Source organism: Podarcis bocagei, assembly GCF_964188305.1.
Source record: "Podarcis bocagei genome assembly, chromosome: 10".
Lineage (NCBI taxonomy): Eukaryota > Metazoa > Chordata > Lepidosauria > Squamata > Lacertidae > Podarcis > Podarcis bocagei.
This window is the reverse complement of record NC_138135.1, coordinates 25,298,156-25,315,748: the sequence shown is the minus strand read 5'-3', so window position 1 is coordinate 25,315,748 and position 17,593 is coordinate 25,298,156. Positions and strand designations below refer to the sequence as shown.

General features: G+C 48.3%; 1 protein-coding gene across 2 annotated transcripts in view; it reads left to right on the top strand.

Annotated features, from left to right (window-relative positions):
* The first annotated feature begins 399 nt into the window (after positions 1–399).
* Positions 400–17,593, top strand: part of LOC308596920 (uncharacterized protein) — a 38,081-nt gene continuing 20,887 nt past the window's right edge. Inside the window, exons 1-8 of one of the 2 annotated variants that reach the window (XM_081212248.1) lie at positions 400–1,007; positions 7,105–7,249; positions 8,694–8,895; positions 9,886–10,025; positions 11,571–11,685; positions 13,132–13,306; positions 13,867–13,978; positions 15,444–15,550. In XM_081212248.1, coding sequence (XP_081068374.1) covers positions 9,941–10,025; positions 11,571–11,685; positions 13,132–13,306; positions 13,867–13,978; positions 15,444–15,550 — 594 coding nt within the window. In that variant the 5' untranslated portion in view covers positions 400–1,007; positions 7,105–7,249; positions 8,694–8,895; positions 9,886–9,940. Of the gene's footprint in view, positions 1,008–7,104; positions 7,250–8,693; positions 8,896–9,885; positions 10,026–11,570; positions 11,686–13,131; positions 13,307–13,866; positions 13,979–15,443; positions 15,551–17,593 lie in introns of those variants that run through there. The other variant, XM_081212249.1, reaches the window with a different exon arrangement.

Here is a 17,593-nt window from a genome sequence, read left to right as displayed (position 1 = left end):
CGGGGGCCACCGCAGCCTCCGCCATTACTGTTTACCCCACACAGCGACGGCCCCGCCGGAACTTCCGGGAGCTCATCCTTCCGGCCTGCTGGACAGGAGGGCGGGGCAAAAGCTGATGGACGGGGGAGGAGGAGGGGGAGGGAGGAGAAAGGGAGAGGGGTGGGCGTGGCTTACCTTACCCCCCTCCCCCGCTTCGCTTTGGGAGAAGAGGACAAGCGGGCCGAAAGAGAAAGGGAGAGAATGGGGTGGGAGGGGGGAAGCACGAGGTCGAGAGCGAAGGTTCTGATTGGTGTAGCCATTCGTGAAGCCGCGCCCACTGGGTTAGACGGACGTGGGGGAGTTGTGACGCCAGACCCGGAGGCGGGGCTTGGGCGGGGGAACCACCTGCAAACGGGCGTCGGGCTTCACTTCGCGCGAGCGGCGGTTGGCGACAGAGGTCTATCGGGTTTGGGGTTCCTTTTCTCTGTCGCGGCTCCATGGGGAGCTCGCTCGGTTACGGGGCGAAGCTTTGGGGTCTCAAAGCCCAAATACACACCGGGAACATGGAGGAGTCTTTTTGTGGCATCCTAAAGACGAACATAATTTAATTTGGCATAAGAAGAACCCACTTCAGTTAGAGGCCTAAAGCGTTCTATTTCAGCTTCCAATTGTTACTATCACAATACATTTCTTGATTTACTTTTATCTATTTCAGATTTATACGCTTGCTTGATTGTAATAAAACCTCAAAGCGGTTTACACAAAACAATAAATTATTGGAAGAAAGCTTAGGAACCACTATATAAAACATTAAAAGAAATTTAAAAATCACCGCTAAGCTGAAAACCAGATTGCAATGCATGTTGACATTGTCCGGATACGCTTGTCTAAACGTAGGTGTTTTGAGCAGGCACGCGAAATGGTACGGTGAAAGCACCTCCCTGACACCTATAGGCGGTGAGTTCCAAAGTGGAACAAAGGTGGCATTCTGTAACAATGCCGTTTCCTCAGACTGAAGCAGTCAGCGGGTAAGAAGATATTGCAAGTAATCTGATCCCAAACTGTTAATGGCTTTGCATACTAATAGTGTTGTGGGAAATCTCACATCCTAACACAGTGTGTGTTATCCAAGTGGGACTATACAAATAGAGACCAAATCTAGATGCAAATGTACCTGGGAGGGTGATCTGATGGCCAAGAAAGATGGAGGCAAGAATTGCCCTGGCAATATATACTGAACCTCCTCAAACAAAGAACTTTAAGCTGTTTTGTTACATTTTGTTGCCGTTTTCATACATTGCTCATGTACACTTATCAGCGGCTACATTCCTAGTCTATCAGGGCTCCTTTGAAGTAGACTCTGTTCCATGGCCTTGAGAGCAGCTCCTCCTGCTTATCTTCAGCCTCCCTTCCCATCCTTCTCGCAGCTATCAAGTCGCATAAACATTAGGCATTCCACATGTCTGCCTGTGGCCTTGCTCAGATTGCAAGCTACATAGTTTGACATCATTTCTTCACAATAGTAAAGCCTAGAACTTGGCCTGGTAGCAAATCAGCAACCAATGCAGGACTCTGACCAGAGATATTATATGTTAACAGGGTTAGAACTGCTGGTGCTGCTGCTTGCGTGAGTGTTGGGAGGACCGCTCCCTTTCTGCCAACTCCATCTGGCCTAGGGGGCGGGGCCTGCACTCATCGCCACAGCATAAGAGGTCTGGGAGAGGCCTCCGGGACACGACTGCTGGTGCTGCTGCTTGCGTGAGTGTTGGGAGGACCGCTCCCTCTCTGCCAACTCCATCCGGCCTAGGGGGCGGGGCCTGCACTCATCGCCACAGCATAAGAGGTCTGGGAGAGGCCTCCGGGACACGACTGCTGGTGCTGCTGCTTGCGTGAGTGTTGGGAGGACCGCTCCCTCTCTGCCAACTCCATCTGGCCTAGGGGGCGGGGCCTGCATTCATCGCCACAGCATAAGAGGTCTGGGAGAGGCCTCCGGGACACGACTGCTGGTGCTGCTGCTTGCGTGAGTGTTGGGAAGACCGCTCCCTTTCTGCCAACTTCATCTGGCCTAGGGGGCGGGGCCTGCATTCATCGCCACAGCATAAGAGGTCTGGGAGAGGCCTCCGGGACACGACTGCTGGTGCTGCTGCTTGCGTGAGTGTTGGGAGGACCGCTCCCTCTCTGCCAACTCCATCCGGCCTAGGGGGCGGGGCCTGCACTCATCGCCACAGCATAAGAGGCCTGGGAGAGGCCTCCGGGACACGACTGCTGGTGCTGCTGCTTGCGTGAGTGTTGGGAAGACCGCTCCCTTTCTGCCAACTTCATCTGGCCTAGGGGGCGGGGCCTGCATTCATCGCCACAGCATAAGAGGTCTGGGAGAGGCCTCCGGGACACGACTGCTGGTGCTGCTGCTTGCGTGAGTGTTGGGAGGACCGCTCCCTCTCTGCCAACTCCATCCGGCCTAGGGGGCGGGGCCTGCACTCATCGCCACAGCATAAGAGGCCTGGGAGAGGCCTCCGGGACATGACTGCTGGTGCTGCTGCTTGCGTGAGTGTTGGGAGGACCGCTCCCTTTCTGCCAACTCCATCCGGCCTAGGGGGCGGGGCCTGCACTACCATCACAGTTTAGAGGACAGAGCAGCTACCGGCAGCAATGGACAAAATAGTTTTAAATGTTTTAATTGCTTTTAATTTGCAGCACCTTAAATGGGGGTTGTTGTTTTTTATAATATTATATTATTTCATTATCTGCTGCAAATGTTAAAGATGTTTTTATATATTTTAAGGTGTTTTAAAGGTGCTTTTATTGTTTACTTGTTGTACCACCGTGAATGGTGGTTTTTATTTATGTATTTTTGTTTGTTCCATTTTGCTTTGTTTTTGGGGTTGGACACTGAGTGGGGCGGGGATTGGTTTTGTTTGGGCATAATTGTTTTGGTTGTTTTGTTTTCTATTTGTAAATGGAGGTTAGTATGAGGCTTGGGATTGCGACCGTGGAGGGGCGAGGGAGGTATGGCGGTGGAGGCAGATGTTATAGGCGAAGGGGATCGAGATATGGATACGCTCGTACCCCTTCCAATCTGCGCCCCATCCCGAGAGACGAGGGTAGGGTGAGCAAGGATTACTCACCTCCTTCACTGGTGTTGTGCAATGCCAGGTCTATAGGCAACAAAACCGCTACCCTGCGAGATTTCTTTATCTCGCAGGGAGTTGACCTGGCTTGTGTGACGGAGACCTGGGTGCGCGAAGGGGTAACTGTTACCTTACGAGAGATGGCGCCCCCGGGTTTCTCCGTCCTCCACCAGTCACGGACTGTGGGCCGGGGGGGAGGGGTGGCAGTATTAATCCGGGGAAATTGTTCTTTCAGGGCTCTACCATCGCCATCGATCCCCGGCATTGAATGTGTTGGCCTAGTGTGGGGCTCCGAGGAGAGCTTGGCTGTCTGGCTGGTGTACCGGCCACCTAGCGCACCAGCAGCCACCCTGTCAGGTCTGCTGGAGGCGGTGGCCGGCTGGGCCTTGGAGTTCCCTAACCTATTGGTATTGGGAGACTTCAACTTCCACGCTGATGCCACTCCCTCCTCACAGGCTCTGGACCTGGTGTCTTCCATGGCGACACTAGGGCTCTCCCAGTTTGTTTCGGGCCCCACACATCAAGCAGGCCACACGCTGGATTTGATCTTTGGCGCCGGTATAGATGTGATCATGTCTCCTTCGATGAAGGTGCCATGGTCTGATCACTGCGCTCTGAAAGCCAGGATTGACTTTCCACCCCCACCCTGCTTAGGTGGCGAGCCGATTTGGGCTCGCCCGCGGAGGCTGATGGACCCGGATAGATTCCGTCAAGCCTTGCGGGACCTTGCTCCCCCTGGCGACTCATTGACTGAGCTTGTTGAGGGCTGGAATACCCAGCTCCTGGCAGCCATCGATGAGATCGCACCTAAGCGCCCTCTGCGACCCCGCAGAAACCGGGCTCCCTGGTTTACCGAGGAGCTTCGGAAAATGAAACGGGACCTCAGACGGCTAGAGCGAGTATGGCGGGGTGCCCGTGACGGAGCCTCAAGAACATCTTATAGGGTTTTTATGAAAACCTATGAGATGGCAGTGAAGGCTGCTAAGAAGTCTTACTTCTCGGCCTCCATTGCATCCGCTAGCTCTCGCCCGGCGCAATTATTTAGTATAATTCGGTCTTTAACGTCCCTTGAAGGACAGCCAAATTTAAATAACAATCTGACACACAGCTGTGAGGCATTTGCGAGCTTTTTTGCGGAGAAGGTCCTGTTGCTCCGCCATGACCTCCCTGCCAATTTGGATACAATAAAGGAACTGGAGGCCCCTCGACTGTCCTCGGGTCCAGTATTGGACCACTTTGACCGGATATCTCCAGCCGATGTGGACAGATTCCTCCAAGCTGGAAAGCCCACCACCTGTCCTCTTGACCCGTGCCCGTCATGGCTGATTAGAGCGTGTCCAGACGAGGTGCGGGGCCCCCTGGGGGATATCATCAATTTGTCCCTTGGCACCGGGATATTCCCAGGGGAACTGAAGGAGGCGGTGGTGCGTCCGCTCTTAAAGAAAACATCATTAGATCCCTCAGATCTATCCAATTACCGCCCGGTCTCGAATCTTCCATTCCTGGGTAAGGTGATTGAGAGAGCGGTTGCTGAACAGCTTGGTAGGTTTCTGGATGAAACATCTGCTCTGGACCCATTCCAGTCCGGCTTCCGCGCTGGTCATGGGACCGAGACGGCTCTGGTCGCCCTAACAGATGATCTCCGCAGGCAGCTGGATCGAGGCGGGTCAGGGCTGCTGATTCTTCTAGATCTGTCAGCAGCCTTTGACATGGTCGATCACGAACTCCTGGACCACCGCCTTGCCGACGTGGGGATCCAGGGCACAGTCCTTCAATGGCTGCGCTCGTTTCTCTCTGGTCGGGGACAGAGGGTGGCGCTTGGGGGGGAATTGTCATCACGCCACTCCTTGGTGTGTGGAGTGCCTCAGGGTGCAATTCTCTCCCCGATGCTTTTTAACATCTTTATGCGCCCCCTCGCCCAGCTTGTCCGGAGTTTTGGGCTGGGTTGCCATCAGTATGCTGATGACACCCAACTCTATCTGTTGATGGATGGCCATCCTGACTCGGCCCCAGACACACTGACCAGATGTCTGGAAGCTGTGGCTGGATGGTTACGTGGGAGCCGGTTGAAGTTAAATCCTTTGAAGACAGAGGTCCTCTGGCTGGGGCGGGACGATATGGGATCGAGGGGGCAACTCCCATCTCTTGCGGGGGTGCAATTAGTGCCAGCACCGGCCGTTAAGAGTTTGGGTGTAATCTTCGATACCTCCCTTTCTATGGAGTCGCAGATTACAGCTATAACAAAGGCGGCATTTTTTCATCTCCGCCAAGCTAAGCAGTTGGCCCCTTATCTCTCTCGTCCTGACCTAGCCACGGTGATCCATGCGACGGTCACCTCCAGACTGGATTATTGTAACTCGCTCTACGTGGGGCTGCCCTTGAGACTGACCCAGAAACTCCAGCGGGTGCAGAATGCCGCGGCGAGACTCCTTATGGGGTCTTCGCTGCGAGACCACATTCATCCGGTATTATACCAGCTGCACTGGCTCCCGGTGGAGTACAGGATCAGGTTTAAGGTGCTGGTTTTAACCTTTAAAGCCCTATACAGCCTAGGACCCTCGTACCTACGGGACCGCCTCTCCTGGTATGCCCCACAGAGAAACCTACGGTCTGCAAATAATAACATCCTCAAGGTCCCAGGCCTCAGAGAGGTTAGGCTGGCCTCAACTAGAGCCAGGGCCTTCTCGGCTGCAGCTCCAACCTGGTGGAATGCTCTGTCAAAAGAGACTAGGGCCCTGCGGGACCTGACATCTTTCCGCAGGGCCTGCAAGACAGAGTTGTTCCGCCAGGCCTTTGGTCAGGGCGCAGCCTGACTCCCTCCTCTGGCAACCTGCACATAATTCTGCTTAATTGGTTGCCATCAATTTGATTTAATTAATTTTTATAATGAAATATTTTTAGATTGTGTGATTATTATTTGATTGTTGTTAGCCGCCCTGAGCCCGGCTGTGGCTGGGGAGGGCGGGATATAAATAAAATTTATTATTATTATTATTATTATTAGAAGCTGATTTACATGCAAGTATATAGAGAAGGTTTGGGGGGTGGCGCTGTGGGTAAAACCTCAGTGCCTAGGACTTGCTGATTGCAAGGTCGGCGGTTCGAATCCCCGTGGCGGGGTGAGCTCCCGTCGTTCGGTCCCAGCTCCTGCCCACCTAGCAGTTCGAAAGCACCCCTAAGTGCAAGTAGATAAATAGGGACCGCTTTCTAGCGGGAAGGTAAACGGCGTTTCCGTGTGCTGCGCTGGTGCTGGGTCGCCAGATGCCGCTTAGTCACGCTGGCCACGTGACCTGGAAGTGTCTGCGGACAGCGCTGGCTCCCGGCCTCTTGAGCGAGATGAGCGCGCAACCCTAGAGTCGGACATGACTGGCCCGTACGGGCAGGGGTACATTTACATTTTATTTATATAGAGAAGGTTTGGGGGGACAGAGTCTTTCTGTGTAAAGTTTTAATGTACACAGAATAACGCACAATCACCATTCACATCAGTGATAATGGAAGATTAAACAACCAACTTAGCTTTACCATGCAACTGAACATCTATAGTGGGAGAAGAAAGCATTTTCACATTTAATGCCAAATTGATAGACTCAAACTTCTTGGTAAAATTCTTGCTTGCTTTTTTTTTTAATTTTAAAAATATAATTTTACTTTTTTGTTTTCAAACATAAAATATACACCACCACCATAGCAAACTTATTTACAGTAAGAGGTCGGATACAAAACAAAAGCTAGGTCAGGATTATGTAAGCAGTACATTGTTTGGTCATATTTTCAGTAAAAACGGTTCTTTTATTTTCATTAAAGAAGTTTCCTTATAGTATAGAAAATTAACCTAAAGCATCGTCCCATTAGAGGCCATGCATGTTTAGAGGACACAATGCATTTTCATTATATGTTATATGTTTAATAAGGCAAAACCAAGTTGTTTGAATGCATTCTTAGAACATGGATTATGTAATGTATTTGTTTTATTAATTTTTTAATACTTTTGCAGATTCCACTATTCCATCATGTTGACATCAGATTATTCTAGTGTCTTGCAATGGTTTGGTGGGCAGCTTCCAAGAAGAATCTCAAGAAATATTTATGTAACGTTTCTTCCCCATTTCCATTGAAAATAGAAAGAAGAGCCTTTTGTTGTATTTATCCTATTTTTCTGCTTTATTTTTATTCTTTTAGTAAGCTGTATAAGCCTCTAGGCAATGCACATCACTAATTAAAAAACAACAACCAAGATCTAAAAACACATCAATAAACAGATAACCAAGCTGCAAAAATAAATAAAACGATTTGCAGCAGTAAAGATCATTTGATCACAATTCAGTAATTTCTTTGAAGTTTCTTTGTTGAAAAATGGCAACTTTCAGTTCAGCAGCAGAGTGTCCTGGGGTACCACAATGTTCTGTCCCTGGTTTCTGAATGTTGCCATTTTTAAATATATATTTGTGCCCACTTATTCTTTCTCACACAGACCTGCTGTATAAGAAACACAGTAATGAGTGATAGGAACAGCATAATAAAAAAAACACAGTTGAGTGATCCTTACATATGTTTTCAAATACACGTTCATTTCAGTAAACCTTTACATGTTTAGGTATGCTTAATGTGTGAGGAGATTCATCATTCACTCCATGCCTCCTCCATCTGTTGTCATCATTTGTTAGTATTTCACTTATCAGGCTCTATCACAATCAAAACTGGGCAGTCTGGGGCCTTGTTCAATCCAAGGAACTGTTATTGTAACACTGGAGTCTTAATTTTCTATTGCAATACAAAATGTATTGACAGTGGAGGGCAGCAATCCATCGTGGCTGATTAATGTTAAAACGTACCCCACCCTTTTAAAGTTGCACAGCTAGGAAGAAAAGTATAACAACAGGAGAGTATAACTGGAGACCTGCAAACATTTGCAGATGTGAATTGTGTGTAAAATGGCTTCTGTCAATCCACTCCTCCCATTGTCACACTTATTCATTCACATCCATATACGTACATCTACACTATTTGCATACAAAAGTTAATTCACAGGTTACTCTCACCATTTAACACATACACACAGCCTAACAACTGAACAGTGCTTTGATGGCACAGCTTTCTACCTATTCTGAATTACGACCCTTGAACACAACACAGCCCCATCTGTCCCTGAGACTTAGGCATGCACAGTTTGTTTGTTTTTTCATGAAACAAAACCGAGGAGTTCATAAACATTGCATAACAGCTCAGCAGCTGAGCAATGTTTAGGAGAAAGGGGCTCATTTCAATCAGAGCTAGTACAGTTGATAGCTATGGCAGTTTCAAAGAGTGCAGCCTGTGTTAATCTCAGATTCCACCCCTTCCCCCCTTATCAGATTTACCTGATTTTGGGTGGCAAATGGCAAAACCACTATTTCCCTGCTGTATTGCATGTTTTGTGCTCTTGCCTAAAACCACCATAGGAACTCTGAAATATTATCCAAAACTGACTTTGATTTCTCCGGAGAGATGCATGAAATTGACGGTGCTGAGCATGGAAAAGCACCAAAAGTCATGGAGATCACAGATGTTTTCTCCAATTTGACAACAGCCTTCCCTTTCCCCAAGGCAGAGAGTAGTTCCAGAATGCCAGCTGCTTTATCCTGTTAATGATAAATGGACTTGCTTGGCGTGGAGTCCATGGCTGGAATGCAGGACAGCTGGAGCCAAGATCAGTCTGTTGCAATTCCCAACAGGCTCATCTTCTTGCAGCGCTGGTCATATGGAAAGTTCAGCCAGCATATGGTGGAAACAAGGAGCGCTCGTAGAGGTAAGGATCCAGACACATTGCCACCTTCTTCTGCTGTCAAAGGCCAATGCTAGTTAAATACCAGATTGCTAAGAGGGTGGGAAGAATCAAAGGTGCAGCTGGGCAAAACCTAAAATAAAAATGAGGGTCCTATCATTAAGAATGCAGGGTTTGCTCAGGAGAGTAGCATAAGATAATTTTTAAAAATACATTGGTGACTCTTGCTTAGTTTCAACAAAGTGTAGACTGTTTTTAAAAGGACTCATAGTGAAACCAAACTGCGTTTGCCTGGAAGGTAAACTTAGTTGATATTTAGTTTTTAGTATTTCACATCAGGGTGGCTAGCACACAAAATTTCCTGTGTGCAATAGTATACTTGGTGCTGAGCTAACTAAGCTGAGCAGTATAAACCTCACCATGTAACTCAGTCCTTAACTCAGATGGAGAAATCACTCTAATTTTGGATAAATTGTTCTAGGAACTCTAATTATAGTGATCCTGGAATGCAAGGCCGAGAGCACTAAATTGTGTGGTTGGTCCTGGACTAGTTACCTGAATATTTAGCTGGTGTCTTTTGTAATTCTGTTATAGTTAGAAATGTAGGAAGCTGCCTTATACAGGTAGCAGCTCTTGAGGATTCTAGGTAGGGACCTCTCCCAGCCCTCCTATGAGATGCTGAGGGTTGGACCAGAGACCTTCTGCATGCCAGGCAGATGCTCTTCCCGTGAGCTTCCATTTGGGCTGGAAAACTTTGAAAAAGGAAATTTGAGGTTTAATCTGAGGTTCTTTGTTTCATTTCCATTCTCCCTTAGTTTCCCTTTTATCATGAATATTATGCAGTTTTATAAACTGATGGGTCGATTTGTGGTCTTTGACTACACATTGGAAGCCACTTTTGAGGGGCATGATGTGATGATACAACAACATAAATGCCTAAATAAATGATAAGGAAGGGACCAGCTTGCAAGTCAATTAAAGTCTGAGAACAGGCACAAATTTTGCTCCTTTCAGACACACTTTTTGACAGCGTTGGTCTTCATGAATTGGCCTTCTCTTCAATCAAAGAATGATTTTGAAACCTGCCTTTACCTTGGGAGGCCGTGTGGCTTCTGTGGCTTCTCGTGTTCTCCAAATAAGAAGATACTTGAACGGTGAGTGTTTCTTGAAGAGATTGCATTCTCTTTTTTATGCCACCCTTGTGTGCAGTATTAAGGCTGGTTCATGCATACATGTACATCACCTGATAACTCATCACCAGTTAGGGTTCCTTCAGACTGCCATTATTTTGCAGGGTGGATTCAAGTGCAGACTGGAGCATTTAATTTGTGCATTTGTAGTGGATTGATGCTCTCTGTCACCCTAGTTCAGAAGCAGTGTTAGGGTAGCACAACTAGTTTGGCCGCATGGAGCACCACACTGCAGGGGGCACCACAACAGCGCTGTAGAACGAAGGGGAAGCGCACACCAAATTATAGCGTCGCACAGGGTGCTGCTTGAATTTGAGAGCCCAAAGTCTGCCACTGTTCTAATGCAACAAATCTGCTTTCAAAACCCAGGCTTTTTGTAGTTCAGAATACATACCATGAGCAGTTGTATTGTTAGGTATTTTTAAATCTACTGCACTGGAGGGGGTTTGGATGAGGCCACAGTGTCCCTCTGTTCCCCTCTGTTTGGCTGTGCTGGGCTGTGCCAGTGGAGTGGCTCTGTTGCCTCAGAAGCCCCAACTGCACCCACAAAAACTGTTAGAATTCCTGATCTATGATTGCAGTCATGGGATTGTTGTCTTTCACATGACGGTATATGTTTTGACTCCACAGAGTGGGAAGTGATGGAGACAGGATGTTTGTGTTACTGTGTTCCATGAAGTGGGACTATTGTCCTTTGTTCTTTTTCTCTTTGCTGTCTGATGCTAGAGAGAGAGGGAACCATGTTGCAGTGCTCAGTGTGTGTTTATATGTAAATAAAGTAGATTAGCCAAAATGCTGAGTTGCTGAGGTCTGTTACACAAAGCTGCAAAGACTCTGCAGATCCCTAAGTGTGCCGATGTCTGTTGGCATCAGTCGCTGTGATGTTTGGGCTGAAGAAAGCTTATGAAGCTCCTGAACGATCGACCAGGAGGGAGGGAACATGCCAGTCGGGTGTGTGTCTCTGTCAGGGTCCTACTCCAGTGTAGGCTGAACTCCTGACAAAAACAACACATTGGCAGCAGCTGCCACTGAGGTTTTCCAAAGGTGGTAGCTGGTACATGTGTCCCCCCCCATGGGGCATTTCAGGAGTGGGAGGAGGGCAGGGGGTGGATCTCAGCTAGCCAAGGATCCACTGGATCCCAAGCTATTGGCAAGTTGTAGCAATGGCCCCAATCTAGAGTTTTCTGCTATGGCAGCCTTGCACAGGTGTACTCCTCCCCCACCTTGCCTTCTGTTTTGGATGGCACAAGCGGTGGGGGCTACAGATGTGGCAGTGGTTCCCACATTCCATTAAGCCCAGCTGCTGTTCACCAGAGTTTGGACTGCACCCTTAATGGCCTTACAGGGGCTCCCTCTTTAAATGATCATGTGTGTCACTTCACTTACATTTCAAAATGCAAGCAAAGCCCTGCTGTGTTTGGAGCCCTTCTGCTCTTTGAGGCCCTGGACTCCTGCCCTGATTGTCACACTTTCCCATTAGATATCGACAGTGTTTGTATTTTGTTCTAGGCAGCGACTTCTGCATCCACCCTTTGGTGAGGGAGGCCCTGGACAGCAGGAGGCCTGTCGTTGCCTTGGAGAGCACCATCATTACACATGGCATGCCATATCCCCAGAATCTGAGGTGGGCAGAGACTGTAATTTTCTCACACAGCAAAAGCTGCAAGCTGGGCTAGGCCAGAAACTGATGCACACATGCATGCACCTCATGACATCTCATTGCTTGTTGATCTGCAGCTAAACTGAACTCATGAACTGCCTTCATTGAAAAGGACTATTTCTGGGGTCACCAGGTCAGGGGCATTGCTAGGTATTTAAAGGACTTGGGGCAGAGGCCCCTGACACAAATCTACATAGAATTTGCATATGCTAATTTATGTAGACAGCCCTGGGAAGTTGAGGGAGTGGCTGAGTGGCAGGGGTCTTCACCAGTAATTCATTTTGCATTGTACCCAGCCACCGGGTGAGTGGCTTTTGGGGGAAATTTTAAGAAAATGGAAGTGGCAGAAAATATGGTACCCACCACAAGAGCCCCGCCCCTGGCAACCCTGTAACAATGCTGAGGTCATCAGGAAAAATGACAGCTCTGTCAATTACATTTGACCTTTGATGGCTGCTTCACAAGTTCTAGCTATCGCCTGAAGTTGCAGTCACCAAGTAATAAACATATACATGCAGGGTAGGATCCACTTAAGCCTGTTTCCTATTCCTATAACCATACATTTTTTATGGTAGTGAAGCTTGATAAGCCTATCTGGGGCAGTCTTTGCACAGCAAATGAACAGATGGCACAGTCTCTTTAGGATTAAGGTACCACTGCAGATTGCAAGTGAGGGAATTGCATTCTTGAACACTCCTCTGGGTGGAAAAAGTTAATTGACATTAGAAACGCAGCGCATCAGGGAATGTGTAGAATCTGAGGAAGGATACACCAAATGATTTATCTCTGTGCAGATTGCCATTCAGAATAGATAAAACCAGGGCATTTTTTTCAGCCGGAGCTCACCAGAACTCAGTCCCGGCACCTCTCAGGTGGGCTCCATTGCCATTATAAGAGAACAGGGGAGGGGGTCATGGTGCGTTCCGGCACCTCTTTTTCTAGAAAGATAGCACTGGTCAATAACCTTGACATACTAGAGAATAGGCTTTAGGTTGGCTAAAGGCAGGGCTATTAGGAGAGTGGGGACCCCAGATTGCCACCTACATTTTTGAGCAGGGATTGGGGAACCTGTGGCACTCTAGATGTTGTTGGACTCCAACTCCCATCAGCCTCAGTCAGCATTGCAGAATGGTCAGAGGTGATGGAAACTGTACTCCCAACAACACCTGAAAGGCCAAGGGTTCCCCATAGCTGATTTATCCCTGTGCTGACAATCTGGCCATAAATTGATAACGCAAGAACCTCATCGCCATTAAAACTAACCCAAGATTATGTAGAGGAGCCACAGGGGAAGGAAATGAAATGTAAATGAGGGTGTGGTGAGGGATTGGGTGAGGAGTACAGTTTTTAATACCATGGCAACTTATTTTGCCTTCTTCTTCTTCTTTTGCGTTGCTCGCAATGCACCAGCATGGCCAGAGAGGTAGAAGAAATAATAAGAGCAAATGGGTCTGTGCCAGCAACTATTGGCATTTTAAGCGGTCGCATCCATGTGGGCCTCCAGAATGAACAGCTTGAGACTTTGGCCAAGAGCAAAAACGCAATAAAGGTGTCTCGGAGAGATCTTCCCTACATTCTCAGTCAGGTATTGGACTGAATTCTTGAGGGGTGGTGCTTTGTTTTCTTTTATGTTCCCCTGGCTCAAATCTCTATAGAGCACACATAATCTCTGAACATAACCTAAGCACATGAGAAGACCTTGCTGGATCAGTAGGACTGGAACCACTGCAAAGCAGTGCCACCTACCCCCAACTCAGACAGCCACCCCAGAAGGATGCAGTGCTTGATAGTATTGAAAGCTGCTGAGAGGTCAAGGAAAATTAACATACATATTTCCCCTGAATCTCTCCCAGCGGAGGTCATCATGCAGGGTGACCAAAGCAGTTACTTGCGGGCCAAATGGGGTGACCTAGTAAGCTTAATTAGGTCCAGGTTCCCCACCTCTGTAGTTTACGGTTCTTATGACCAGTAGCCATGGATAGCCTTGTCTCCATTAATTTGCCTAGTCTCCTTTTCGAGCCACCCAGGTTGGCTGACATTGCTGTATTTTGTCCAGTGGTGGAATGATGTGAGAGGGTTGGAATCTAAGCACTCCTTGCTGAGGGTCTTGCGCAAACTAGATTATGACTGGCTTGTTCCACACAGGGCTTGTCTGGTGGTACAACTGTGGCTGGAACCATGATTGTGGCACACAAAGCAAAGATCCCTGTATTTGTGACAGGAGGAATTGGAGGGGTTCACCGCGAAGGAGAGAAGAGTAAGAGACTTAATTTTATAACTAGAAATTAAATTCCAAATGCTGTTTTGATTTTATAACCAGAGGTTAAATGCTAAATGCTGTTTATGTTAATATATATATATGAATTCTAGGCCTATTATCACCTACCATTTTATGGATCTCCTCTAGGAATGGGAAACTTGGGGCCTTTCAGATACTTTTGGATGCTAATTCCCATAAGCTCAGCCTACAAGGATGATGGGAGTTATAGTCCAGCAGCATCTGCAGGGCACCACATGGGCTACATCTGAATTAATGGCATTTCTTCACATTCTTCCCTCCCTCCCCTGCTTCCCCTCTGTTCTAGAGGTGAGAACCAGGACACCCTCCCCAATTCTTATACAGCACAGTCTCGAAACTGATCCATCCCACACACCTTGCAGTTGCTACTTTGAAACACATCGGGTTAAATGCATTCACTCGTTTAGGGCTACAATCCTATACACACTTGCCATGGGGTACACTCAGTGCTTTTTTTCTTTAAAAAATGGTTAGGGGTACTCTCATTTTGACTCAAGAAAATCACCATTTTATAGTTCAAATCAGGAAAAATAAATACAGCAAATGGACAAAGATTCACAAAATGTTTAGGGGTATGTGTACCCCTTCGTCCCCCCAGAAAAAAAAGCAATGGGTTCACTTCACTGAAACCAACACGACTTATTTTGGAGTAGCCATGTATAGGATTAATCCAGGGCTGGCCAACTCATGAGGTGGGCTGAGGCAGCCGCCTCAGGCAGCAGAAGCCCACGAGGCAGTGCCTCTGCAGGCACGCTGCCCTCCCCACCCCACCCCCTCTGCCACTGATGGAGAAGCAGTAGTACCGAGATCTCACCGAAACATAGCTGTCAACTTTCAGATTTGAAAATAAGGGATCAGCAGCCTGAAAAATAAGGGATCAGCAGCCACACCTGTCCTGGGGACAGTCTACGGGATATCTAACAATCCGGGATAGCAGCAGGAAGCAGCGGGAAACGGCGCTGGAATAAGGGAAATTCCCGCAAAAAAACAGGAAGGTTGACAGCTATGCACTGAAATACCACAAAATCTCATGAATTCTCATTTGGTCCATGAGATCCTGCCACTGCCGTTTTGTGGATGCTGCCAAACAACCCAGGTAAGGGAGGCTTCAGCAGGGATGGTGGCGGCGAAAGGGCAGGGTGGCACTTTCCTGTTTCATCTCTGGTGGCAACATGGAATGCACCACTCTTGGATTCTTCTGCTGAAGTTGCATCTTGTTTGACCCTCAGACCGTAGAAAGCCACAGCCAATTAGATGGTACTGGCAAGATGAGCCAGTGGTCTGACTCATTATAAGGCAACTTCATATGTTACTTTAATACAGAATTATGATGGTTCCCACCCCCACCAGTTTGCCCATTTTGGTGGCTATGAATTTTGGCAGGGCCACTGTCTTTTCAGTCTTATCTCCCTGTCCTTTTCAGCTTTGGATGTGAGTGCGGACCTAACAGAATTAGGCCGTACTCCAGTTGCCGTGATTTCCGCAGGTGTGAAGTCTATACTGGATATTGGCAGGACATTGGAATATCTGGTAAGGAGCCACAAATGCAGTGCAGAGGGAAGGAACAAGAGACAGAAGGCTGGTTTAATCTGGCCTTTCTCAGTTCTGTCGTTCCAGCTTCACGTAGAATTTACTCCCATATTTCAATGGATAGTTGTACTGTCATGGCTGTCCTGCTCAGAACTCTGTTATTCTGAAGTAGGGATAGTGGTTGGCAACTACACCTGATCTCCAACCCTTATAGTCTCCCCTTCTCTTCGGTGCTTGTCTGCCTGCCTCTTGTATACTTCCTTAGCCCTCTCCAGGTTAACCTTAAGTTGTTGGTGTAAAGCTTCCATTTCTTCCACAAATTGTTCGGCCGCCGGCACACTCCACCTCCCCTCCCCCCCCCTGGGAAGGCCCTGGGGTGACACCCGTAATTGGCCATGAAGGGACTCATCCCCGTGGACACATGTTCAGCGTTATTGTATGCAAATTCGGCCAGCGCTAGCTTTTCCACCCAATCGTTTCCCGTTTCGTTGACGTAGCACCGAAGGTACTGCTGAAGTACGCTATTAGCTCTTTCTGCTTGTCCGTTGGTCTCCGGGTGTCTGGCTGTCGAGAAGCTCACTTCGATGTCCAGCAGGTCCATGAGCTTCTTCCAGAATCTGGAAGTAAATTGTCTCCCTCTGTCGGACAAAACCCTCAAGGGGGCGCCATGCAACCTGAAAACGTGATCTATAAGCAGTCTAGCTGTCTCCTCTGCTGTCACTGCATGCGAGCAAGCAATAAAATGGCACATTTTGGTCATCAAGTCCACTACCACCATGACTGCAGTTTTCCCCCTGGACTTGGGTAAATCGGTCATAAAATCTATGGATACCACCTCCCATGGCCTTTCTGGGGTGGGTAAGGGCTCCAGTAACCCCGCGGGTGGTGCCCTCTCCCCTTTAACCCTCTGGCAGCGCTCGCACCCCCTAACGTATTCTCTAACATCTTCCCTCACTCTTGGCCACCAGAACTGCCTGGTGACTAGCAACATGGTCTTGTGTTGACCAAAATGTCCCGCCGTGGGGTTATCATGTAGTTGTTTGAGTACTTTTCTCCTCAAGTCCCCTTCTGGTATGTACAATGCTCCCTTATAGTACAGCGCCCCCTCCTTTTCCTCAAAACCCCCCTGATTTTCTTCTGCATCTCGTATCTCCCTGATTTTAGTTTGTGCGTAATCGTCATTCCTCGTCAACCCGGTTAGTTCTTGTCTCCCTATCAACACTCCCCCCCACACCCATCGGTCCTCGGGTATCACATGTCGTGCTTCTGGCTCTCCCTCTCCTTCCACGTACTCAGGTTTACGGGAGAGGGCGTCTGCCCTGACGTTTTCTTTTCCGGGCACATACTGAATTTCAAAGAAGAACTTGGAAAACTCCTGTGCCCATCGCACCTGTCTTTGGTTGAGAACTCGAGCAGTCCTCCAATATTCCAGGTTTTTGTGGTCCGTGCACACCTGGATCTTGTGCTTCGCACCTATCAGGAAATGTCTCCAACGTTGAAAGGCTTCATGAATTGCCAGTAATTCCCAGTCATACACTGTGTAGTTCTGCTCTGACTTGTTCAGCTTCCTAGAAAAAAAGGCACACGGCTTCCACTCTGATCGATTTCCTGGCTGGAGCAGCACGGCTCCGACCGCTCTGTCTGACGCGTCTGTCTCCACCCTCATAGGCTTCCGCAGATCCACGTGTAAGAGTTGCTCCTCGGAAGCGAACACCCTCTTTAGCTTTTCAAAAGACTCCTGAGCTGCTGCTGTCCATTCAAACTTCTTCTTGCTGCTGAGACAATCAGTTATGGGTGCCGTTAGGTGGGCGAAGTTCTTGATGAACTTTCTATAGAAGTTTCCAAACCCCAGGAACCTCTGCACGTCCTTCCGGGTCTTGGGAGCCTTCCATTCTAGTACTGCCTGCACCTTTCCTGGGTCCATTGCCAGGCCTTTGTCCGACAACCTGTAACCCAGGAACTCCACCTCTCAGGCGTGGAATTGGCATTTCTCCAGTTTGACCCACAGCTGGTGCTCCTGCAGCCTTTTCAGCACTTCCCTGA